General features: G+C 41.9%; 1 protein-coding gene across 10 annotated transcripts in view; it reads left to right on the top strand.

The window, feature by feature from the left end:
* The first annotated feature begins 521 nt into the window (after positions 1-521).
* LDB2 (LIM domain binding 2) overlaps positions 522-25,173 on the top strand; it is a 368,095-nt gene continuing 343,443 nt past the window's right edge. For 5 of the 10 annotated variants that reach the window (XM_008685803.2, XM_040625173.1, XM_040625174.1 and 2 more), the window contains exon 1: positions 523-916. In XM_008685803.2, coding sequence (XP_008684025.1) covers positions 785-916 — 132 coding nt within the window. In that variant the 5' untranslated portion in view covers positions 523-784. Of the gene's footprint in view, positions 917-25,173 lie in introns of all 10 variants that reach the window. The other 5 variants (XM_008685799.2, XM_008685801.2, XM_008685800.2 and 2 more) reach the window with 3 other exon arrangements.

Genomic DNA, 25,173 nt, shown 5'->3' on the forward strand with positions numbered 1-25,173 from the left:
AGCCCTTGGAGCAACAGCAAGTAAAACCAAAACTATGTAGGGAGATTAGTGCAGAGGGAAATCTTGGCTTGCGAGTGCATCACCAGCTCTAATACCGGGGACCCCGGTGTGCGGTGTTTCTGTATTTTGTAGTAATCACATTTCTGATACATTACAACAGTGTGGCTGTCAGGGGTGAGTGGCTCAGGCAGCGGTTAAACCACCTATATGCTAACAGGCTTAGCAATCAGGTTGGGAAGGGTCCTGGCTGGGGGAAAAAAATTAAAACCAAACCTTAGACTTCTGTCAGACTGTGAGGAGAATTATATTTTTGAACTAGTCTACAGTGTGGACAGGAAATGACCTCTCCACAAACTGCTTCTTTAAAAACAAGCAGTGGTGCCTAAAGCTATCCAGCTTCTCTCTCTCTCTCTCTCTCTCTCACTCTCATTCTCTCCCTCCCTCCCTCCTTTCCTCCCTTCCTCTCTACCAACCTCCCTTCCTCTCTGAAGCTCCTGCTCTCTCCCTCTCCCTCCTCTCCCGTGCTCCCTCCCTCCCTCCTTCCCTCCCTCCCTCCCTCCTCTCTCGCTCTCCCTCTCCTCTCCTGCTATAGAGGGCTCCAACAGCAGTTCCCAGGCAGTGTGTTCAGCCTGCCTGCCTGCCTGCCTCTGTGTGTGTGTGTGTGTGTGTGTGTGTGTGTGAGCGTGTGCGTGCGTCTACTTTGTACTGTGAGGAACACAGCCCATGTGCTCTGCATGGACGTTACTGATACTCTGTTTAGCTTGATTTTCGACAAGCAGGCAAGATGTCCAGCACACCACATGACCCCTTCTATTCTTCTCCTTTCGGCCCATTTTATAGGAGACATACACCATACATGGTACAGCCAGAGTACCGAATCTATGAGATGAACAAGAGACTGCAGTCTCGCACAGAGGTAAGTACTTCAACCTTGGGTGTGTGTTTGTGTCTTTTTTTTTTTTTTTTTTAACTGTGCATGGGCTTTTCCTGGGTTGCTGGCTGAATTCTGTGGGAAGTGTCCCACTAGATACTAGCACGTACGTGGAAATGAGCGCCAGGATGAATCTACTAGTTTGAACGCTGGGTTTCCAGGCACAGCAACTCTTGGAGCTGGGGACAGTTTCTGCCGGAATCTTGAAATAGACAATCCAGCACTTGATTCGCCTGCCGGGTCTTCAGAAATGCTGTTCTTCCCGAACTCTGGGGCTTGCAGGCTCTGAGTCGGTCCCGTGGGTGTTTCGTGAGATATAATTCCCAGGGATTTGGGGATCATTTGCATCTGGCAAAATAAATTTTTAACAAATCCCCCGAGGAAGTCTGCTTTGACCTGCATTTGCTTTTCAAAGTCATCAAAATCGAGGTGGAGGGGGCAGAAGGGCAACCCCCTACACTTTTCAGAACTAGCCCTGGAGGGACACATTGTATATTTCCGTGTTAAATTCAGAAACCAGTTGCTTGGGGCAAGGGGGTTCTCGACTTTCTCTTATCGCTGATGGGAGTGTCTCCCAAGGAGCGCTACCTTCCAGGGGGAGCTGGCTCTGCACTCAAGTAAGCTCGAGTTTTGCATATTTGTAATCTTGTGCTTGAGAGAGGGAGCGAGCCTCTGCCTTCTCGGCCAGCAACTCTGGGAGCAGAGAGGAGAACAGGACTTTCAGAACTTTGTAAATGCAAAACTCCAGACTGCCTCCTGCAATTTAAATATTTAATGCCAGTTGACTTTTTCTCTTGTGCTAGCTAGGCTGGCAGGTCCTGCTGCTGGGCTATTTGCCTGTAAGTTGGGGCTTTGTGTGGAAGTGTTCTGAGAAGGAGTTTGTCATAGGTGCACCAAAGTCACTTTAGGAAGTAGAAATCGCTGGGACTCCCGTCTTCTCTGCCAGAGTGCAAATACCCAGAGGATTGATGGCAAAGAGCTTTAAGGAATTTTAGATTGAAGATTGACTCTCAGCTCTGGAAGGGAACTCAGTTAATGTTGTATGGTAAAATAAAACACACTTGCTTAAATTGTCAACAGAGCCATGGAGAATTCATGACGCTTAATGTATTTAATACGGCTAACAAGATGTGACCTGCTTTCTGATTGGCTAACTGCTGGACAAGGACTGATTTTTTTTTTTTTTAAACTGGATTGTCTTTAGCACTGCTATTTTCTTTATATGTTAATACATCATAGAAGTTAAATATAATTGATGATACTGTTGCTCTCCCCAGAAGCCAGGAGCTTTTACAGAAGTGTAAACCCTCTTTTGCTTAGGATGGTGACCTGTTGGCAGTAAATGATATTCCCGTGTGGTGGTGTGTGTGTTGCAGTTTGTATATTTCATTCAGTTTTTTGGAACTATCTGTGGGACTTCTAAATGCTTGCAGAAACTATTGGTTGTCATAGCCTGCTTATCAGAATTAGGGAGATAGAAAGTGTCTTGTAGTTCAGACACACATTCATTGCAATACAAATTTGGGGTTAAAAAAGGTCTTAAAAATATACTTGGTTGAAAACAAGAGAACACGGGCCATTAGGGCTCAGCTCTTGAACAGCAACAGGATTTAAAAATAACCCGCGTCCAGCTTACGTTTTAGAAAGTTTCTGAGAAGTTGTGGAATGAGGTTTTTCTGCCATCCTCCATGGTTAGGAGGACAGGCAGATTTCTCTCCTATCTGCGTTCTCCTGTGCTCCTAAATTATCACTTGGCCAGTTCAGAGCTGGATGATCTGGGGCACTTCCCTGTCCTGGCCCTCACGAAAATCTGCAGATGCAGAAATGTCCCACATTTGTTACCCATTTGAGAGAAAACCTTTGAAAAGTCCCCCATTTGTAGTATGTTTCCTTAAAAAATGTCACATTATCTTTTGTGAGAGCTGAACTCAGGAACTCCTACCTTTTGGATTATGGGGTATTACTTTTAAAGATTTTCCTCTGAGTAGAAAAAAACAGCTTCCTAGCTCAAGAAACTGGAGAGAAAAGCTTGCTCTGACAAATCTTACAGATTTTTAAAAACCTCTCTGACTGTGACAAAAAAGCACTGTGAACTGTTTTCTGGTATGTTCTAGAGCCAACCCCGAACATTTCCCCCCTTAATTTGATCTTTTTTACAATTATCCAAATAATTGCCCTGACACTTCTTTTCTCTTTGCCAAGCAGTAAATGATGTCATGAACCCAAAGGCCATAAATTTGTTTTCATTTCATATGAAAAAAAGGAGAGAATAAAATAATTTCTCCTAAGATATTTAAATATTAACATTAAATATTAAATCTTGATCAGAGTTTGTAGTTGGAAAAGAAAATGTTTAGACAAAAAAAAACTTTTCATGAAGAAGTTACATTGTGCCTTCACCAACATGATTATTGATGATAAAGTTGTTCTGAGTCCTTGAGACTGTTGAAACAAAATACAATAATAGCCAGCAAGAGTTACCAGGTTATTCACACACAAAATCAAATAGATTGTTGGGTGACTTTTGCAACTTAACCAATGCCTACAATCATTTTGGCGAGAGAGACTGACTTCTTTCTCTTCTGTCTTCTGGTTCCTGATCTTATATTACATGGTATAATTTCATTGATTCCTAATACCATACCATACACACACGCGCGCGCGCGTGCGCGCGCACACACACACACACACACACACACACACAATCTGGGTAATACTCTCAAGTCCCCATTTCTTTTTGAACATAGACTTGGCTAGAAAGAAATTGTAGCAAATCAATGTTGATGAATAAATTGTAGTCAAGTTTGTAGAAATTTCCTAGAAACCTCCTTCTTTATGGAAAGGAAAGAAAGTGGTGAAGAACCTTGGGGCTTACCTATTCTACTTCTATAGCTGACCCCAGGGTGTTCTCTCCTGGGATTGGTGCATTTCTTCCAATTAAATCAAATCGAAGTCCTTCAGAAGCTGGGCAGTGAGAGTTTAAAGAGCATTGGATTGAGAGTTAATCCTGTCCCTTTCTTGTTTTTGTCACTTCCTAAAACTATTTGGTGTAGATCATGGTTCCTCATCTGAAAATTACCTCGCGATACCCTTCAAATTCCTAAAAATTTCAGATGCTACCAAAGTCCTGGGTTTGGTTTTCTTTTATACGAGAATGTATTGTGAGCCAGTGTGGGGAGCACAGACATTATTTCTGTGCTCATGGTATTCGGTTCGAACTCACAAATAGTGCTGAAACAAGGACGTCATAGAGGAGAAAAAGCTGAAGACAGGGACCCTGCCAGTCTTGTTTAAAGTAGCGCGTGGAGCACACAGTTCCAGGGACAAAGTAGGTACTCAGTAAACATTTGTTAATTTACCCATCAATGAGTCAGTAGATGGAAAAGGAGAGAGCTCGAGAACTATGTCACTGGAATTAACACAATCCCAGTGCCTCTGGGGGCCTGGTGTGCCCTGAAGCTGTTTTGGGCATCGGCCTCCCATTCCCCTAAAAGTGCGCATCCCCACATTCTCCACCTTTATTTTATCCATTAGCTGACTTCGGTCCCCCATCTTTGTGGCAAAGGAAAGCAAGTGTCTCAGAGATTATAGGACCTTTTAAAAGGAATATGAATGTATTATAAAGCGAACAGAAACAACAAAAGATATGTTTTAAATGCTATTGGTTTTTCTGGGAAATAAAATTTATTTGAAACATCAGAATCTCAGTGGAATTTCATAAAGAAATGTGTGGGTGTTCTCCCCTCCCCCTAAATGAAATTAAGAGAAACTCTGAGATTTGCGTCACTGTTGGTCACTGTAATTCGCAGGCAGGAGGAAGGGGGTGACATTTTCCGTTGTGTATGCTACCATGATTTACCCGACGTCTTCCAAAATTCTTGTATTCGAATGGTCTTGCTGTCCCAGATGCATTTGGGAAGAACACAACTGCACAATTATATGGTTAGTTTTACATTGCAGGCAGAGTGCAGTCAGATAGGCTATAAAAACATGGTCTACAGATATCAGAATTGGTTCTGTAAAAAGCTTCAGTATTCAGTTAACAGTAAACAGTATTTTTTTTCATTTCCTGAGGTCTGTGAAATGAAAATATAGGTAAAATATGGGACACATCATAGCGACCTTCATTTTTAGTGAGAGGTTTGACTAATGTTGGATTACTATAGAATTTAAGAAAGTTTATCAAGTTATAAAAATCTTCATTCTCGTCGCTAACTTTTCTGTGCCTTTTTTTTTTCTCAAATGACCCAACATGTCTCCATTGCAACAAAGCTGTTTTTAAGTACCTATTTTTTTCCTGTTGGCAATACGCTAATTTTAATAAACCACCACAAACTCCAGGAGAGTGTGGGTTCCATTATGTATTTCTTCTGTTTCGAGGTTTTTTTTTTTTTCTTTTATCAACATTACACATCCCACTCCAAAAGAGAAAACTGTGATTACAATTGGAAGCCACACACACAAGGTTTTTATTAGAATTACAGTTTTTGGTTTTACAGGATTTAATATGAACGCGAAAAATGTTTGAAGACCTTGAAATTTAAATCTGCTGCCTGCACCCCTCCCTGCTCAACTCTGCAGCTCCCTGGGGAGGGCGTGAGGGGGCGGGGGGGGGGGGCTCTCATTCTTTTCTTTCAGTTACATTTTTATATACTTCAGTCACAGGCCTGCACGTTGTAACATCATGTTTATTCATGGAGTAGCTTAGTATCCTTGATGTTCAGCCGGAGTCTAGTTAAAATGAGATTAGGTATTTTGGATAGGTGGAAAAACATGAGCAATGCTTTGCGATAACTTGGATTTTTTTTTCCTAGAAATTTAGAAAGACAAATGCTGCTGTTACTCTGCGTCATATGAATGATTTTCAGTGTTAAACAGAACTTTCCAAGTTTTTCCGAAGGGGGTTGTGAGGAGTGGGGGGAGGGGGTGTTGGTAGTGGTAAGGAAAGCTGTTTTGAAAATGTTAAATGAAACCAAAAGTGCAATTTTAAAAATGAGAACTTCCAAACTCTCTTATTTTTCAAAATCTCTACATGACCTCAGAAAACAAATTGCAGGACTCTTGTACCGATTTTCTCTTCCTGATGTCTTTTTTTTCTCTCCCCATGTTCTTACTATGGGAACTGTTTTTAATTAAAAATTGCTGCAAACTAACTATTAGTAGGAGGCCAAGAAGAAAAAAAACCTCTCAACTCACAGTCAACACTGATTCTTATCAGTCTAAAATCAACGCACCTTTAAATTTCTCCCTTTTTGGTGTGTAAATGATGATAGAGGATTTAAAATCCGTATGCATTTTTTATGCATTTAGCTTTTTGTTTGGGTTTCAGAAAGAAATTAATTTAAATTGTATGGAGAACAGGGCTATAAATCTCCTTTTATTACATTTGTCCACATTAACTCATTTTTCATGAGGAACACAGAGCACCTCCTTTCTGAACAAGCAAACAAAACATAAAACAAACAACCCCAAATATCCAACTTTATCCATTGTTGACAAGAACAAGATTCATAAACTTATTTGGGTTTGGTTGGTGGGTCTCAGAACACAATTGATCTCGGAAAACAATCTCTTTTTTAAAGTGTCAGAAAATAAGAGCTTTAACAAATGTTCAATTCATGTAGATATTACATATACCTTTGTCATTATCTGACAAAGATACTGTTTTCTTTCTTTCTTTCTTTCTTTCTTTCTTTCTTTCTTTCTTTCAGCAGTTCAAGCATAGATTTTTTTTTTAAAACTTGAATTGTAGGAGCATGCATCTGGACATAGGGAACTATTAATACTTAAAACAAAATTCAGTTATTTCTTCAAGAATTACCATATTTCATGCAACGACAATACCAGAGTCTGGAAATAGAGAGATGATTAGCACATTTTCTGTCCTCTAGAAGCTTACGATTTGGTAAGGAAGGAAGACATACAAACCGAGACTTACGGTGAGGTACCCTGATAGATTCATACGTGGGGGATTATGGGTGTGTCCACGCATTGAAGGGTATACGCCCTTCAGAAAGGTGGGCAGGGTGATAATAGCTAATCTACGGGTGCTCACTATGTGTTGAGCGCAGGGCTGAGTGCTTTCTGTAGGTCAGTGCGTGTAATCCTCACAATCATCTCAGGAGGTAGGTACCACGAACTGCGTTTTTCCTGACGAAACAAAGGGTTAAGTGAATTGTCCAAGGTCACACAGATGCTAGCTGAGTTTTATAGGTTGTGCTTTTAATGTCTCTGCTGTTGCCTCTCTCCTGAGATAAGAAATACTAGCTAGGATTCTAGTTTCACCTGTAGAAATTTTTCAGTGAATAAATTCATTTTTTCTCCCTAGGACAGGTTGACTTTGGCAGTGGCTGGAAAGGTGACCTCATCTCCCTTACTTGATTTGACTATTTGTCTCTCAGATTCCTGACTGATTTCAAAAGGGATCATGTGCAATTCCAAACATGGTTGGTGCCGGAGGTGGACAATATACTCTGGTTATTGAGAAAAAAGAACCGGAGTGACACTCCCTCTTGAAGAACGGGTGTCTTCAGTATTCATTGAAGTGGTCTTCTCTGAAGACTCACTGGAATGGTTGTGGAATTATTAGGCGTAATCATCTAAAAGTTTAATTTTTTTTCTTAAAAATATTTAGGTTTCCATCCAGCGCTTGACTCTTCTATGGTATTCTCTGTGGAAGGTGGTGTTTTGATTGTCTTAAACAAAGAGATAGGACAGATTAAATTAGGATTAGAATTTGGCATGGTGTTCGCTTCCTTTGCAAGTACTCAATGAGGAATCTGAGGGAAAATAAAGGCATACAGGGGCTGCCCACTTGCCTCTTGTGATCCTCTTCCAAGAGGCAATCTCCACACCTTGTGTCTCTGCCTTTCTTTGTGGTTAGTGATGTTCCCTTCCTACTTCAGCTTCCAGTGAGGCCCTTGTCTTTACCGTAAGTGCCTGCCAACTACTGGACATAAGATGGATTTACTCATTTGATCTACCCTAAGCCTGAGATGCATGCATTCCGGTTGTCCTTTAATAGATACAGGAAAAGTGAGGCTCAGAGACATGTAGACCGAGTCCACACCTGGGCATCCCTGGGGGCTGTATCTTCTCATTCCCCCATTCAGTGTTCTCTCCCAAAGCACGTGTGTGGTAAAGGCAGCCCACTCGCCTTCGGAGGCCCTGACTTGCCCTCACTTTACCACCACTTTTGACTAACCGAGTTTGAAGTTTTCGCCTTCCAACTAAAAACAGAAGGCCCAGTGTTAGAGATTTGACAGACCCCTCTGAAGAAGAGGGAGCTACTCTGTTCTGGTGACGTCGCAACCTCGTCCTCTCTTTTCAGGATTAGGATGGCTTCCTAACTGTGCTCCCTGTTCCCTCTCTCCATCTTAAAATCCATTCCCCACAAGCAGCCAAAGTGATATTTTTGAAGCAGAAATCCGATCACGTCACTCTTTAGCTTTGCCTTACACCTAGAATAAGCTCCTTGCTCTAGACGTGAGAACGGATTGATCAGCTCCTTCCAGATGTCCAGTCTTACCTCCTTCCACATGTTCAGCGGCCTCCAGTCACAAGGAGCATCTTTGGATCTATTAACTCTCCAAGCTCGTTCACATCTCAACACCTTTGCCCTCAGTGGTAGGATGGATATACAGATTCCTCTGTAATAACCCATAGAAGGATTAGCAGATCTAACGTGAATTAGAGTTTGGCATGGCATCAGCTTTCTTTGCAGGTAATCAATTAAATATCTCAAAGAAGGTAATGACAACGAAAGGGAGGAGTCCTAGTGCTTCATAGGTCCTTGACTGACCAGGCTAAATGTCCCCTTCACTTTCCTGGATCGCCTCAATTAAAATGACCTCCCTTAACCCCACTCACTTTCTGTCACGTGTCCTGATAATTTTCTTCATCGAAATTATAGCAAACTGATATTTTCTTGCTTCTAGTTTATTTCTAAAGCATCTGCTTGTTCCCCATAGAATATGAGCTGCGTGAAGGCAGAGGCCTCATTTGTCTTGTTCACAGTGGTCCCCCTCATGCTCCTTAGCACGTAGTTGATATGCAAAATATACCAGTTGAATAAAGGAGACTTAGTTGTATCAGTACTATCCACACTGACACTGGAATTTACCATGAATCTCACCCACAGTTGCAGCTGGAAAAGAATCGTGAGCCTAATAGCCCGGTGAGTGCTCACTGATAGAATGCTCAGCCAGACCTGCAGAAAAAAGAAGGCTGGAAAGGGAATTTCTTCTGAGAAGAAAGTGTTGACCTGAGAATTTTGCCTTCTAGGTGGTGTGAATCTGTTGGGAGTCTCCCAACTTCTGATTAAAAATATTTACACTTATCCTAGTGTTTTTTCTCATGTGATATATCTACCACTTCTCTCTCTTTGGAGCTACCTAGGGGCCCACAGCCATGAATTACGAGATGAGTCATGAGCGTACCTTGCATTTCCTGGAGCACTTTGCACTTTGGGAAAGGGCTTTCAGGGCCATTAATTAGCTTGTTTGAAGTGATTTGCACAACAGAAAATATGGAAAGTTATATCAGTGTATGATTTTGTGGTTTATAATAACTTTGTGTTTGCTAACTGTAGTGTGTGTATGAGGGAGAGAGAGAGAGAGAGAGACAGAGACAGAGACAGAGAGAGAGAGATGCTCTCCCCAATCAGATTGTGTTTGTATATGTGTGCACCTTCTAGTTAGGAAATATGCACAGTGTTTCCACCAGTGATTTTTTTCCTTTGGAGTGAAAAGAGTGACGTGCCTAGAATGTCAAGATCTGCACGGAAGTATGACTTACTGTAAGCAAGTCAGATCTGGATCCAAACCCAGGCTTGCCTCTTGCTTGCTGTGTGATCTTAGGGAAGTTTCTTAACTTTTCTGAGTGTGCGTTTTCTTAGCTTGAGTTTCAGCTTGGGAGGTGAATGGCTAAAGGATGTAAAATGCCTGGTACGGTAACCTTCCGTCCCCCCCCTTACCCGCAGCTTTGCTTTGCTCAGTGTCAGTTCCCCGAAGTCAACAGAGGTCCAGGAGCAGATCACCGTCCTTCTGCTATATTGTCAGAAGGTCAAAAGCAGGGGCACCTGGGTGGCTCAGTCGTTAAGCGTCTGCCTTCGGCTAGGGCGTGATCCTGGCGTTACGGGATCGAGCCCCACATCAGGCTTCTCCCTGAGAGCCTGTTCTTCCTCTCCCACTCCCCCTGCTTGTGCTCCCTCTTTCTCTGGCTGTCTCTCTCTCTGTCAAATAAATACATAAAATCTTAAAAAAACAAACAAAAAAAGAAGGTCAAAAGCAGGCTAAGGCTACATTGCGAGGCCTACGCCATTCACCTCACCTCGCCTCATCACATAGCCATTTTGTCATCTCGCATCTTCACAGGAAGAAGGGTGTCTATAGTACAGTATGATATTTTGAGAAAGGGAGACTACATTTGCATAACTTTTATTATAGCATATTGTTATTTTATTATTAGTTGTTGTTAATCTCTTACTGTGCCCAGTTTATAAATTACACTTTTCATAGGTGTGTATATCTAAGAGAAAACATAGTACGTATGGGGTTCGGTACTCTCCATGATTTCAGGCATCCGCTGGGGGCCTTGGAATGCATCTCCCACAGAAGAGGGGGTTTCTGTGTATGGTAAATGCTCAATGAATGGGAACTAAGATGATGGTGGTGATGATTTGCAGCCCCTGCTCTCTATCCCATCAGCAAATTAAGTTGCATAAGTAATGCAAGACTGCTTGATTTCCTGAAAGTATCATTTTTACATGGCTTGTACTAGCACTGCATTTTATGAATCAAACCTATAAGGATGTTGTCAGACTTATGGATTTGGTGTTCTTATATGATAAGATAACACCATCACGGTTTCTCACTGTTACATAGTAGTCCTGACATAATAATCATCTGCTTTCTTGTGGCCATGATCTCCCTCCAAATTCAGGTTCTAATGATCTCTGAGACTTACCTATAGTTAAGGATTAGGAGTTGACCAATGGGTGGGACACACATACTCCATCCTGTTGGGAGAAAGCTGGGTTCAGGGCTTGCACCTGCTAAGAACTCAGCTGAGAACATTGAAATGTTCCCTTGTACCACCTAAATGGGGGCCCCAGGGAGGGCTGGGGAGCACACACCTGCCGTCCTGGACTGGCCATTTGGTCTAAAGAGGTGCACCTCTCACTCTGCAGCTCTGTACAGACTTCTCCAAGGAGCTGTGTCAGCACTGGTCGGAAGCCTGAAGCACCACCTGCGTGTCTGGACTGATAACAGCCCTGCCAATTGATCCACTGTGACACCTGGTGGCTTACTCCCTAACACAGTGAAAATGCACACAAGTGAGAGCGGCGGTGTGCTGAATGGTACCATGCGGTATCTTTCTGGCCAGAGGGATCAGGTTGATGGGTAGGAAAGCTGCCTCCTGCTTTCCTTAGAGATGCACCTGGGTGTTACAAGGTGCTGATTTGTCCCGCTAATCTCAGTGCGGGGCTTCCTTGATTTTTCATTATTGAATTCTTTAAATTACACCTACCTTCCTATGCTTCATCCTCTTGACCAGGTCACCTGTGATTTTTATTTAGAGTGCCACATTAATAATTTTTTTAATCAGTCTTTCTAGTATATATATATATATATATATATATATATATATATATATATATATATATATATATATATATATATATATATATATATATATATACATTTTTTTTTGAGAGGGTAGTGCTTGTTAAATTTTGCTTCCTGATATGGGTCATTTCTTGGGACTCAGGATTTTATCTGGACACTTAAAATTGTGCAGACAAGCAAAAGTAAGCTAATAAACAAGGCTGACCATTTGACAGTACACACACACACACACACACACACACACACACAAAGTCCTCTTATGCCTTATAATTTTAGCCATGATCACCCAGCAGTTGGCTAAAATTTCTTGCTTGAAATTGAAATTAAGCAGTTGGTGCACATCTCCTGCCTTTGAAAGGTTTTGATGGAGAACATTTGATGGAGCCTACCACTCTCCAATTAACAGAATCCTAGAATTTCAGAGCTGGAATAGACACGGAAGATCTTCTAGCCCAAGCTCCTGATTTTGGAAGTGCAGAAACCAGACACAGGTGGGGCTTCTCCCGACTCGGAAGTGCTCCTAAATGGTCTCGGGTTTTGTAAATCATAACACAAGTTGCCTGGTAATAACCAGGGACCGGCCAAATTAAGCACTCGTATCAACCACTAATTTGTACTTCAGTCCTGCAAAAACGTCTATGTTTCGAAACCCTTTCTCCTTTTCCAGTTTTCTGATTGCCCTAAAATTGTATCAATCGTTAGCATCATGCTACTGATGTTGAAAAACACATCACTAACCTACGTTGTTTTGGAATGTATGATTGTTTTCTTTGCCAATTTATTTAAAGTTAAATTGTGTGTGCTTTAAAATCTGTGTTTAATTTTTCTGGTTTTAAAAACATGGTACATTATCAGGGGCGCCTGGGTGGCACAGCGGTTAAGCGTCTGCCTTCGGCTCAGGAAGTGATCCCGGCGTTGTGGGCTCGAGCCCCACATCAGGCTCCTCCGCTATGAGCCTGCTTCTTCCTCTCCCACTCCCCCTGCTTGTGTTCCCTCTCTCGCTGGCTGTCTCTATCTCTGTCGAATAAATAAATACAATCTTTAAAAAAAAATAAATAAAAATAAAAACATGGTACATTATCAATATAGAGTACTTATAAAATACAATATGCAAAGAGGTCAATACAAATTTTCTCTAATTCTAATGCAAAAAAATGCTGTTAACATTTAGTATATACATGTAACACACACAAGCTTATATATCAGCCTTTTCATGCTTAGGAGCATAGCATCCTTTTGAATCTAGCTTTTTTAACTAAAATTATGAGCTTTTCACCGTGCTCTTAAACCTTTTAAAAATATATTTTGAGTTGTCTGAATTCTTTACACTTACATTTTAAAAATTAACACCATATAAATATTTAAAAAATTATCTGGTTCCTCTGTACCATGATTTAAACTCAAAGAATTAGTATTTTTAATAATCAGGCTTGTCTCCCAGTAAGATGGGTGCTGGTACTAGGGATTTAGCTATGGTGACAATTATGATTACCATTAGCATTTAATACCAGGCAGAAACCTTCACCGAGGGCTCTCTGGCTCCTTTTAAGGATTTCCCCTCCCATTTGAGGACAGATCTTTTTTCTCCCGTTTTTCTTTCTCTTGTATTATTTCTGAGTCAAGAGGCAGCTGGCATGCAACCTTGTGCAAGGGCCATAAATCAAAAGATTTTGCACAATTTATACTGGGAAGAAGGAGCTTGAATTAATGTTAAGAGTTAGTGTTGATCTAGAACCAGTAGGTTGGGATATAGCAAGTTAATTTATGACGCTGTTTGAAGGACATATATTCGATTCAAGGAGAAAAGTGAAATCTCGAAAAGTGAGCTATGTCATGAGTCGTATGCAATGTTATCTTATTTTCTCCATTGGATCGAAGAGATCTTTGGGGTCAGGTACTATCTTATTCATGTTTGTATCTTTTGTGACAATTTACATTCTCTGTGGCCAACAGTGGTCTTTTTTTAAAGGCACATTTCACGGAGGCAGCCATTTTGTAACCAGAGTCTGAGTTATCACTGTTTTAATATGGGTAATATGCATTTTACAGAGAAGGTGCATACACATATGCTTCCATTACAATGCTGTGGTGTGCAATATCGTCCCCTACCACAGCACTGGCATTAAATGATTAACTTCTGGAGTCACGCAGACTTATTTTTCTTATTATCTGTACGACCTTGAGTGAATTCATTTACCTCTCCGTGTCTTGGTGGCCCTCCCGGGTCCTGCAGGAATGATGATAGAAACTATGGCTTTGGGTTTTGATGAGGACTGAATGAGATCGTTCTTGTAAAGGGGTTAGCGTGGTGCCTGTCTCCTTATCGTGGCTTTTCCGCTGAGCTGCCATTGAGCATCTACCTTATGTCTAGGGATGAAGAGGGTGGCATCCCTGTGGTGAAGGAGCTTAGTGAGAACGCAGTAAGGATTTGTAGGAAGGAGGGTCTGCAGGGATGAGTGGGGATTTGCCAGTCTGAGAAGGATGGTGGGAAGGAGGTTTTTGGCAGAAGGAACAGCACGTGCAAAGAAATTGAGCCTTGAAAGGTGATAAGTTGTTTGAGGAAGGGCGAGGACTTTGGCATGGCTGGGGCTGAGGGTCTGGGGGAGTCTGTTCAGCACGCATATATACGTGTCAGGTGGGGTCGGTGAAGGTGGTAGGTGATAAGCCTGGGGAGGACGTGGGGTACAGACGGTGAAGGCTTTGGTATGCCAAGCCAGGAGCTTTGGTCTCATGTGTCACAGACTACCTATTGGACCTCACACGGGGAGTACCAATACGGCTCTGACGTAATCCTTTCGTTTCTCTGTGCCTTGGTGTCCTCATTTGGAATATGATACAACAGCAGTCTTTCCCTCACAGTATTGTTTTGGAGAATTTAATGAGATATGGCCTTTAAGCCCTTAGACCAGCACCTCAGACGTGGTAAGGATTAAATCAACATTAGCTGCTACTCTATTGGACAGAGGGAACTGATAAAGGTAGATTTTTGCCTGGGTGGTGTGTGTGTGTGTGTGTGTGTGTGAAATAATTTGGGCGAGATCACTCTGGTCACTTTGTGGAGGTGCACTGGTGGTGAATCTTGAAGCATATTTGTCTGCTGAGAGAAAGGAATCAGTGAATGGGGAGATGCACAAAGGAAAAATTACACACAGTTACTGGCTGACTGAGCTATTTTTAGCCTAGTATGTCTGAAGCAAAGGATGGATTTTCATGGCATTTTTTTTTAAAGATGCAAAATTACCATAAGCCAGGTTATGTAACTTGTCCAGGGACACTTTATTTGTCCACCAGTGGGGCCCGCGATGTGGTTCATGACACTTTTAGCAGTCATTTTAGAGGATGGGTCCCCAGGGTCTCCAGCTCTGACTTTTCCTTCTGCCTTTGCCAGGACTGGGAAACTGGAAGTGATGGGCTCTGCCTTCAGGGAAAAACCTCCTTACATGGTAGCCAGCCTGGCACAAGGACCCCATAGCGATGTGGCAGTGAGTCAAGTGAAAAGGCAGAGTGGGGAGAGAGACGACAGGGAGAGTTGAAATCCTACCTTGTCCAGGACATGTAAGGTGAGTCTCAGAGACTCAGTTTCCAAGGTGGCGGACTGAGAGCAGCAATCAAGACCGAGTGCACCCTGAACACTAGATGGGACCATGGAAGTAAATTGGCAAGACTGGGGTCGTGTTGGGGAGCGACTCCTCCCTTCCCTACATGGCCCTGCGTGTGATGTCACGGCCCACAGACTTGCTTCAGTTTAGGGGTGGGTTTCCTGATCTCTTCTCACAGCTACTTTCCTCCCTCAGTTTGAGCCTATGGCTTTGGAGAAATCTTTTCTTCTTCCTGAGCCTCTAGCCTCCCCTGACAGCTCCGGTGTAGATGAGATGTGAATGGCAAGGTTCTCTGGTCGGCCTCAGAGTCTCTGATTAGGTGGACTGTTTGCTTCTGTTTTTAATCTACCACATTAAAAATAAAATCAAGGTAAATAATGTGTTATTGACTCTGTGTCAAGCCTCCTGTTCCTTTTCTCCCACCTTCTCGGGGAGGGGCACTTGCTGAGTCACAGCGTCTTGCCTTTCCACACCAACTGGCTGGAGCTGGGGAGCCACACTTCTGCTCCAAATGTTCTGTGCACCATTGTCTTGAAACCTGCACATGAAAGAAGGTCCAGGATTGTTTTTTCCGGTCACCATAAAAGAACCTCAAAATGCAAATGCAGGAAGTACTAAAATTACAGAGATCAGTGGGTGCCCTGTACTGTCAGGCTTTTTTTTTTTTTTTTTTTTTTTAAAGAAAGGTTAAAATTCATCTGAACCCAGACTAGAAAATAAGCTTAAGGTGTTAGGTTATTCTGAAAAGACTGTTAATGCCTGTTGGCTAAGTGCATTAAACTGCTTTGAAATGATCACTTGTGTGTACTATTTTAAAAACTGCTTGCTGGGATGGTGATTTAAACCTGTTTTTTTCTGGACTCAACACTTCGCATTTGTCTGTTGGAAAAAAAAAGACTGTATTTGAGACAAATAAACATTAAAATATAGTTTATTATATTTCCAGGCGTTTGTCTGTAAGGAAAATATGTCAAGACATTTATAGTTAGAAACTGAAATCTCTGCCTTAATTCACTCCATCGTATTTCCAAGGAGCCTAACCGTGTGTATAGTATTACCAGGTCTCCAGAGACCTCCTTGAAGGGATACCAGATACTCTTGGTATAATGGGAGCATGGGGGGTGGGGAGAAGACGGGTGGGGAATGGTTTCCAGTCCTAATTCTATATTTCCTGTGATTTTTTTTTTTTTTAATGGAGGCAGGGGAAAAAGGAGAGTCGAAAGAATGCTGTTGCTTTTATGATGGCTTTGATTTTAAAACCATTAAAGAAGTAGCATTTACTGTGGCACCCCGGAGTGTCTATGTGGGATTGCGTTGGCTTATTCCTCGCTCAATAACTTATTGAGTTTTTTTATTATGTGCTTGGTGTTGGAGGACCACAAGTGAGCCCTGCCTTCAGGATGCTCATAGCCGAGTGGGGAAGACAGCCAGGTAAACATCTACTCACGGTCAAAGGGGACCAGGGTCCTGATGGCCGAGACCGGGCTGTTGAGAGCAGCAGATGCTAGTAAGGTGACACACACACATATACACATACATACAAGCGTGCACACACACAGACGCTTGCACACACATACATGCACACATGCATGCATACATGTGCACATTCACACTCTAAGTTGCTTATGATATGTAGTAAATTGTGACCCAAGTGTTCCTATTTTTAATCTAGGGCACTCCTAACTTTTTGACGATGATGCATATCTGATAATCTTTAGAGGTATTAAGCTGTTTAAATATCCAAACGCAGAAAGATAAAGCCATGCAGCATTAAAGTGATGGCTGCTGCAGCATTGAAGTGATGGCTGCAGCATTAAAGTGCTGGTTGCAAGGAGGCCCTTTAACCCATTATAATCTAAACCTCAGATGAGGGAGAGAAAGAAAAGAAGCAACCTCTCTAAGCCTACTTAAAAGCCAAGATATAGCAAAAATAATCCTTTTGTTTTTCCTTGGCCATGAGAATTGTTTGTGTGTAGGGTAGAAAACTTCATCCTTACAAAGGTATTGATTGTAGTAATTTTCATGAAACTTCTAGGTTGTTACTTAGTGAATCTTAAAAAAAAAAACAAAAAACAGCCCTCCTCCAACTGTGGTATCTAGTAGACAATACTGAGAAAAATTGAGGAACAAACAGATCACACAGAGCCTTGAATGGTTAGGAATCCCTAAGACTGAAGGCAGAGACTTCATGCAAATGAAGCAGAGTCTCAGAATTGAACAGCAGGACACTGAAAATCGTCGTGAACATTTACTGAGTGTTTGCTACATGCCAGTCCCATAGCTAAGTGCTGTGAGACATCATTGTCTCAATTAAGCCACACACCAATAGTAGTATTGGTAGTATTGTTAGGTGGTAATAATAATGGTAGTACTAGGGAGTGTTATCACCTCCATTTTTCCAGCGAGGACACAGAGGCTGTAAGAGGTTTAGCACAGGGTTTCAGAGTGAGCAAGAATCCCACTGTGGCTCGAAGCTGCACCCAAGTCCAGAGTTAATTTTCACTCCTCAATTCTATTGACTCTCCAGGCAGTGCCCCACTTTACAGATGAAGAAACTGAGTCCCAGAGAAGTTATGTAGGCCTTTGGTCACCCCGGGAGGAGCCTTTTTCATTGGCTGACAATTTTGGCTTCCGTTCCAAAGTGGGAGCCAGTACGTTTACACTGAGAATCCACCGGGTGTGTCCCATCACTGTAACTGTCACATCACTGTGGCCTTCTTGAGGTCAGGGACCACGCCTGGCTCATCTTCGTATCATCAGTGCAGAACACAGGGCCAAGTGCTGGAGAAATGCTCTAGACTGAATGAAGAATGTGAGAGAAGTAGCAGGCTCAGAATTTTAAACGCAAGTAACGATATGCTCCACACAGCATAAGCATGTCTGTCTTTCCAGGCACAGCGGCCTGTAGGACATATTTATGTGAATTAGTAAAAGGTGCTCCCTCTAGGTGAGCCTACGGCCCTTCTGTACAAAGGGAAAGCTTTCTGGTTTTCCTGGCAGAAAAGGACTTTGCGAAATGTTTTGGATTTCAGCCTCTTCTTCCTATTCTCTTGGCCAGCTGTCTTTTTTGCAGTGTGGAAACTGCCCAACTGTACAAGAAGGCCTGTTTTTATTTAATTTAATCATCCAGAATCTAATACAGGACCTGGAATCTGACTGATATTCACTAAATATCGATTGAACACATGAAGAATTTGAAAGACGTGCTAAATTGTCTTCTGGTATTATAATGCAATAACCATAGTAGAGTGTTTGGGCTCGGTGTCATAGAGAAGGCTGGCATTTAATTGGTTCTATAAGGAATTACAGGATTTGGATTTGTTGGAGGAAGAAGAAGGGAATCCCAGCAGGAAGGAACAAAGGCCTAAGATGTCACCAAGCAAACAGGTGTGGTGCAGGAATAGGATGAGGTTGGCTGACCTCTGCTCTGGGAAGTCTCTGCAGGTGTGAAAGGAATTGCATGTCTGAAAGAGGTACCGTTCTCATTCATCCTTTGCTTGGGCCCCATGTCCACAGACTGAAGTGTGAATGGGGCTTCATAGACCTGTTAAATTTGCTTCTTGTTTCTGACAGAGATAACTTTCCTTCTCTGCCCACTCGGTATCAGTCAGAGTTCTACATAGAAACAGAACTACTAGGCTATCTCTGTCTGTCTCTGGCTCTGTCTCTATCTCTGGCTCTCTCTCTGTCTCTGTCTTTATCGCTAATCTAGGAAGACATTTATTAATGGAAAGCATTGGTTCATGTGATTATGGAAGCTGAGAAGTCCCATGAGCTGTCATCTGCAAACTGGGGATTCAGAAAAGCCAGATGTGTGGTTTGAAGACCTAAGAACCGGAGGGCCGATGGTGCAGATTCCAGTTAGGGTCTGACAGCCTGAGAACCAGGAGCACCGAGGGCAGGAGATCAGTATTCTAGCTCAATGAGTCAGGCAGTTTATCTGACCTTTCTCTGCCTTTTTGTTCTATTCAGGCTCTCAGCCAATTGGATGATACACACTCATCACTGAGGAGAGCATCTGCTTTACTCTGTTTACCAATTGAAATGCCAGTCTTTTCTGGAAACACCTCACAGACACACCCAGAAATAGTGTTTACCAGAGAAGCTGGCATTCCATGGCCTGGTCAAGTTAACATGGAGAATTAACCACCACACTGTTTCCTGCTAAACGTCTGTCTTCTCAGCTGTAAGAGAGTGTGGTATTGGAGGACCTTGAAAACTTGGCTGGACTTTGTCTTGAGCAGATCCGTTAAAATCTTATTCATTCTCTCATTCAGTGCATGTATGTTGAGTAGGGGCCAGGTGTTTCGCAAACAGTGGTGCATAAAAACAGGCATGGGCCTTTCTTGTAGGACGCTTACAACCAAGTAACAGAGGTATATAGCAAGTAAATAATCATACAAATTAATACACAGCAATAATGGATAAAATGTGTACTACATAACACAGTGTGATAAATGTACTAGACAAATCAAGCATGTTTCGGTAGAGCATACCATGAAGAGACCTGATCTATGTTGGTGGGAGCCTTAGTTGGGAAAGCCTTCTTTGAGGAAGTGAAGTTTTAGCCAAGATTTAAAGAACGAATGAAATTTAATTAGAAAAATGGGATTTGGGACACCAAGATGGCATTTTAAAAGAGGAACAGCATGTGCTAAGGTCCTGTGGTAGCCAAGGGCCATCCTCTCTGGAGTGCAGAGTACGAGGAGGAGATGTAAGATTCAATCTGAAGCTAAAGATACGTCATGTTTGACTGTGATTAGCCCATGTTAAGGATTTAGGCCTTTTAGAAGAATCATGCTAAGAGCAATGGGAAGTACCACTTTTGGTGGGGTTTTGAAAGAGGGTACAACATTGGAATGGCATTTTGAAAACATTACTCTGGCTGCTGAGTGGAGAATGTTTTGGAAGGATTGAATAGCAGATGCAAGAAGACAAGTTAGAGAAAGATATAGTTTTCCAAGAAACAGATGACAGTGCATTGGGTCACCTGGAGAGGGGACAGATGAGCATGGATGGGACAGTGCTTGGCGCGATGGATTGGCTACAGATGGTGTTGAGTAGAAGAGGTCTCTAGGCTGGGGTAAGAGTAGGGACTCTTCTCAGGTTTCATCTCTCTCTGTTCTTGTCGACAGCATGTACCTGTGTCCTCAAGCCCCAAATCAGTGTATCATTTAATGCTTTCCACTCTACCTGCTTCCCAGAATCCACTTGAAATAGCTGTACCAGCATCCTCTGTGTTCATCAATTCTGCCAAACTCCTTTGTAGTCTTATCCACCTCCCCTGAGCTGTGCATTTCCCAAGCTCCTTGCCCAACTTACTTTTGATTACCTTCTACTTTCACAATATCTTCATTACTTACCAGTTTGTTCAACATTCTTTGCATTTTTTTTAAAGCAAAGATTGATTGAGTTCATTCTCTTCCCCATTTTTGAGTCTCATTATTTCCCTGTTTCTTCCTGGTGATTAGTGGTCCTGTTTTCTTTCAAGTGCCTCTTATCTTTGAAAAGCTCTTGTGATTCTCTTAAACCCATTTGCCATTTTGTTGGCCTGTCTTCCTTTCCGCTATAAGCCTTAAGTATGGCATTACAGTTTTCTTTCATCCTCTTTCCTTCTTCAGGTACAACTATAGACACTTCACTACTCTAAGATTGCCAAGCGGTGTCTGACACAATATAGAGGCTCCATCAATATTGGTTAAATTTGTTCCTTTTATTGCATGCACAGACTTTGATGGAACCACTTAAAATGCTTCTTGTACATGCTCTCTTTTATATTTAAATATGTATGTGTGTGGCTATCTGAATCCAAGCTTTCCCTGGGGAGACTAACAAAATCACTCATTTCTCTGTGACTCTGTAACGGGGAGGTCGATTTTCACCCATGCGTGTGGGAATGCCTCAAAAGTGCTGGGTGAGCATCATAACTGACATACGTCAGTTCGATCAGATCTTATCAATGCATTTATTTTCCCAGTTACCTGCTAGGTGACTTTTGATATCTTTGCGTAATGATTATGGGTCTCAGTTTCTACATCTGTTAAGTGACAATAATCAAGGAATTAGAAAAATGTAGGGATATTTAGAGAGTATGCATTTATTCCACATGCAGAAATTGTGTTAGATTCTGAGGACGCAAGGATGATTCAGACTGGGAATAAGAAGGAAAAGAGGATGATTTGTTCAGTGAGCCCCTTGAAGATCCAGATGAAAGACAGAGAATTGTTTGCCCTGGATTGGAAGTATAAGGTGACCCTTGAACCACATGGGGGTTAGCGACATGGACCCCCGTGTAATTGAAAATCTATGTATAAATTTTGACTCCCCCAAAATTTAACTACTCATTGCCTACTGTTGGCTGGAAGCCTTATTGATAACATAAACAGTTGATTAATGTATTTTGTTTGGTATATGTATTATACACAGTATTCTTTTTTTTTTTTTTTTTGAGAGAGAGAGGGGGAAAGCATGAGTGAGAGTGCATGGGGCGGGGAGGGGAAGTGGGAGAGGGAGAGAGAGAATCTCAAGCAGTCTCCACGCCCAGCGTGCAGCCCCACACGGGGCTCAATCTCAGGACCCTGAGATCCTGACCTGAGCCGAAATCAAGAGTTGGACGCTTAACCGACTAAGCCACCCAGGCCTTCCATGCAGTATTCTTACAATGAAGTAAGCTAGAGAAAAGAAAATGTTATTAAGAAGATCATAAGGAAGAGAAAATACATTTACAGCACTGTACTGTATTTATTGAGAATAATTCATGCATAAGAGGCCCTAAGCAGTTCAAACCTGTGTTGTTCAAGGGTCAACTGTAGTCCCTAAAGTGAGGTCATTTCTTTCCTCAAACCTGTCTGGTTGTCTCTGTCACCAGATGAGTGTTAAACTTAAAATAAGGTAACGAATTTGAAAGTGTTTTGAATAAATAAAATTACTTTACAAATCTACACTGGGAAATTATCACTGAATCAGTGGTTGGAAGGCTTATACAATGGATGGCGCATTTGGTTAGTGGAAGAAGATTTTTGAGGATCAATGGAAATAGTTATTTCTGGAAATAGCCTGTTGTTTGCTTATTACTGTTAGTCGGCATCAGTTTAATGCCTTTCCTCTAATGTACCTAGAGATTTGTGGTGGAGTTCTCTATGCAAATTGAATACTTTAAAAAAAACTCTCTACAAACCTTTATGTTATATTTATAAACTTTACATTGTACTAAAGTCAGCAAATGTCACAGAATTAAAATCAGTAAATGCAAAAGTGAAGGTTTCCATAGCAACAGTAACTAACCCATATTGCATGTAAAATGGAGTGTACATTAGGATTTACATTTGATCGTCTATTAGTAGAGAGAAATACTATATAGAACAGGTGCAGTATGGATACATTCAGGTGACCTTAGCAGCTCTTTATCGTTTACACTTCAGGCTTTAGCTGCTCTTCCTCTTTTGTATCTACCGAGCTTTGACTCCTTCAAGGAAAATGAGGTAGGAGAAATTAGAGGCGACATTAGGGCAGAGGAGCGTACCCCTAGATTTAAATGCAGCAGAACGGCATCCTTGCATAAATTATCAATCAACTCGGTAGTTGTTTCAGAGAAAGAAATAGAACCAGAATACTAAATGTTTAAGAAATTGTGGCACATAGGGTACTTAAGGATTTCTGTCTCCGTAGTCATTTTATCCAAACTAAAACATCGTAATGCAAGATGATCTTGTGGCTTGGAGTTGGCTGTGGAAAAGCCCAATGGGGGGGGGGTGGCAGAACTGGGGGCAAAGGTGTGGGTCAGAGCCCCAGCCCTCCATTTCTATGCATCCAACCTCCCTCACTGAACTTCATTTTCCTCCTATAATGCATCCTTTACCCACTACCAAAGGTTCTCAGTATCTCAAATACAGAATGGGAGGAGGAAGAGGATATGGGGCACTTTCTGGATTCTAAAGCTCCCTACATGGATGATGGCCTCGCTCGTATGTGTGCTGCCTCATAAGCAAAGTTAGACTAGCTGTGACTGTCTTCCCTGGGGAGGGCCTGTCCTTGGCTGTGGCTTACGTAACAGGATGTCTCCGCTCTGCAGGCCTTCCTGGCCCTTCTGGTCGAGAGCTCTGAGTCATCGTTCAGAAACAGTTAGGCCTCCCTCTCTGTGAGTCTAGATTGGGAGATGGCTCTAGATAGACGTTCTTTCATTGGACAAAATTTCCTTTTATAAAATTGGAAGAAATGTTGTACTGACTAAACTTATGATTCACTCTAAAATGCAGTTGATTTTTAAAAATAATTTTAAGTAGAATCAATCATAAGTCCCCGCCCCCCCAACATAAACTTGAAATGTCTTAAGTATTCCTTGGCTCCACTCTCGAGCTCTCTGATATTGTAGGTCTGGAGTAGGGCACAGGATCTGCTTTTTATCACGTAACCATGGTAATTTCTAAAAATTTATTTTTAAATCAATCAGTTAATTTCATATAGCTTAAGGAGTTAGGATGAGGTTGTCTGGCTACCACCGAGATCAGAATTTTGCAGCCAGCCCGGAAGCCCTGTCCTAGCCACCAGCCCTCCTTCTACAGTACCGGTGAACTTTTTTGGTGTTACCTTTCTGGTGTTTTTCCTACCAGTTTCAGCTGCTATTTTCAAATTGGCCTGCCTCACTTTCCAGTGAATACCTGTTGGCTATTTTTGGATCACTTATTTTCTGTTCCATCAGATGAGCCATAGATTCCTTCTGCTCCTTCCTGCCCAGACTCTGATAACATGAATGTCTTGGGGCTGTTGGTGGTCTATCCCACCTGCTTGTGTTTGGAGGTTCACCTCAGCTTTTCCTATCACATAGAATTTTTATTTTATACTTATTGGAAAAAGCTCTTTTAGCCTTTGACATTTTTTTTTTAATCCAACATCACTCTTGTGCATACATAAACAGGAATATAAATAGGTTTTGTATTCCTAAGATGTTTCATCATCAGGGTCTAACTTTTCAAAAGTGTTCTTTGACTCATAGCTGTCTATGATTTTCCATGTAGTGTAATCTCTGTGCCATCAAACATGTTGGTGAGACAGCATTCTTTAAAATAACACATTAAAAAAAAATTGGGGGCTGGACTCTGAGCATGCTTTTCATTACGTAGAGCTTGCCTACTTTCGAATTCAGCTTTCAGGAATATAGCTAATCGTGCTGGATGCACAATCTCCCTGACTCTTACTTTGAAACATCGATTCTGAGGGTCAAAGAGGGGTCCATCTTCGCCTTGCATTTTCTTCTAAGTTATTTACACCTGCTTTGCAAATTCTGATGCTTCTGTTTTTGATCTCTGCACATGTGCAATACAACAATGGCTTGACAGAGAGGGTAAATGAAAGTCTTATTGGGAAACGTGCACTGAGAATTCAGAGCCCAGAGCCATTGATATTGGAAAATATGTGCGTCCTTAGAATTAATGAAGTCATATACAGATAGAAATAATTTTGCTGCACTTATTTTGTAACCTAGTCTCTCACCTGAAAATATATCCTACACATTTTTTTCATTAAGTATGATGTAAAACTGGACGTTAAGATTTGTGTCATTTCCAGGCTATGCAGTACCGTGGTATGTATAATAAACATGTTTTTGGGGCTCCTGGGTCATTAAGTGTCTGCCTTCGGCTCAGGGCGTGATCCCGGCGTTCTGGGATCGAATCCCACATCAGGCTCCTCTGCTGGAAGCCTGCTTCTTCCTCTCCCACTCCCCCTGCTTGTGTTCCCTCTCTCGCTGGCTGTCTCTATCGCTGTCAAATAAATAAATAAAATCTTAAGAAAAACAACAACATGTTTTTGTCTTCTTCCAGTTTTGTTGTAAGTGTTTTCCATGGGTTCCTGGTATTGCACAACTCTGTCTGGTTTATGTGGGGAGTTGAAGATATTTCGAAATGATGCTATTCATTGTTTGTAACAGTCAAAAAGCAGAAATAATCCATATGTTTGTTGACTAGTGAGTGAATAAACAAAATGTGGTATATCCATTCAATGGAATACTTTTTTTAAA

The sequence above is a fragment of the Ursus maritimus genome, unplaced genomic scaffold (assembly GCF_017311325.1).
Source record: "Ursus maritimus isolate PB19 unplaced genomic scaffold, ASM1731132v1 scaffold_8, whole genome shotgun sequence".
In the NCBI taxonomy this organism is placed as follows: domain Eukaryota; kingdom Metazoa; phylum Chordata; class Mammalia; order Carnivora; family Ursidae; genus Ursus; species Ursus maritimus.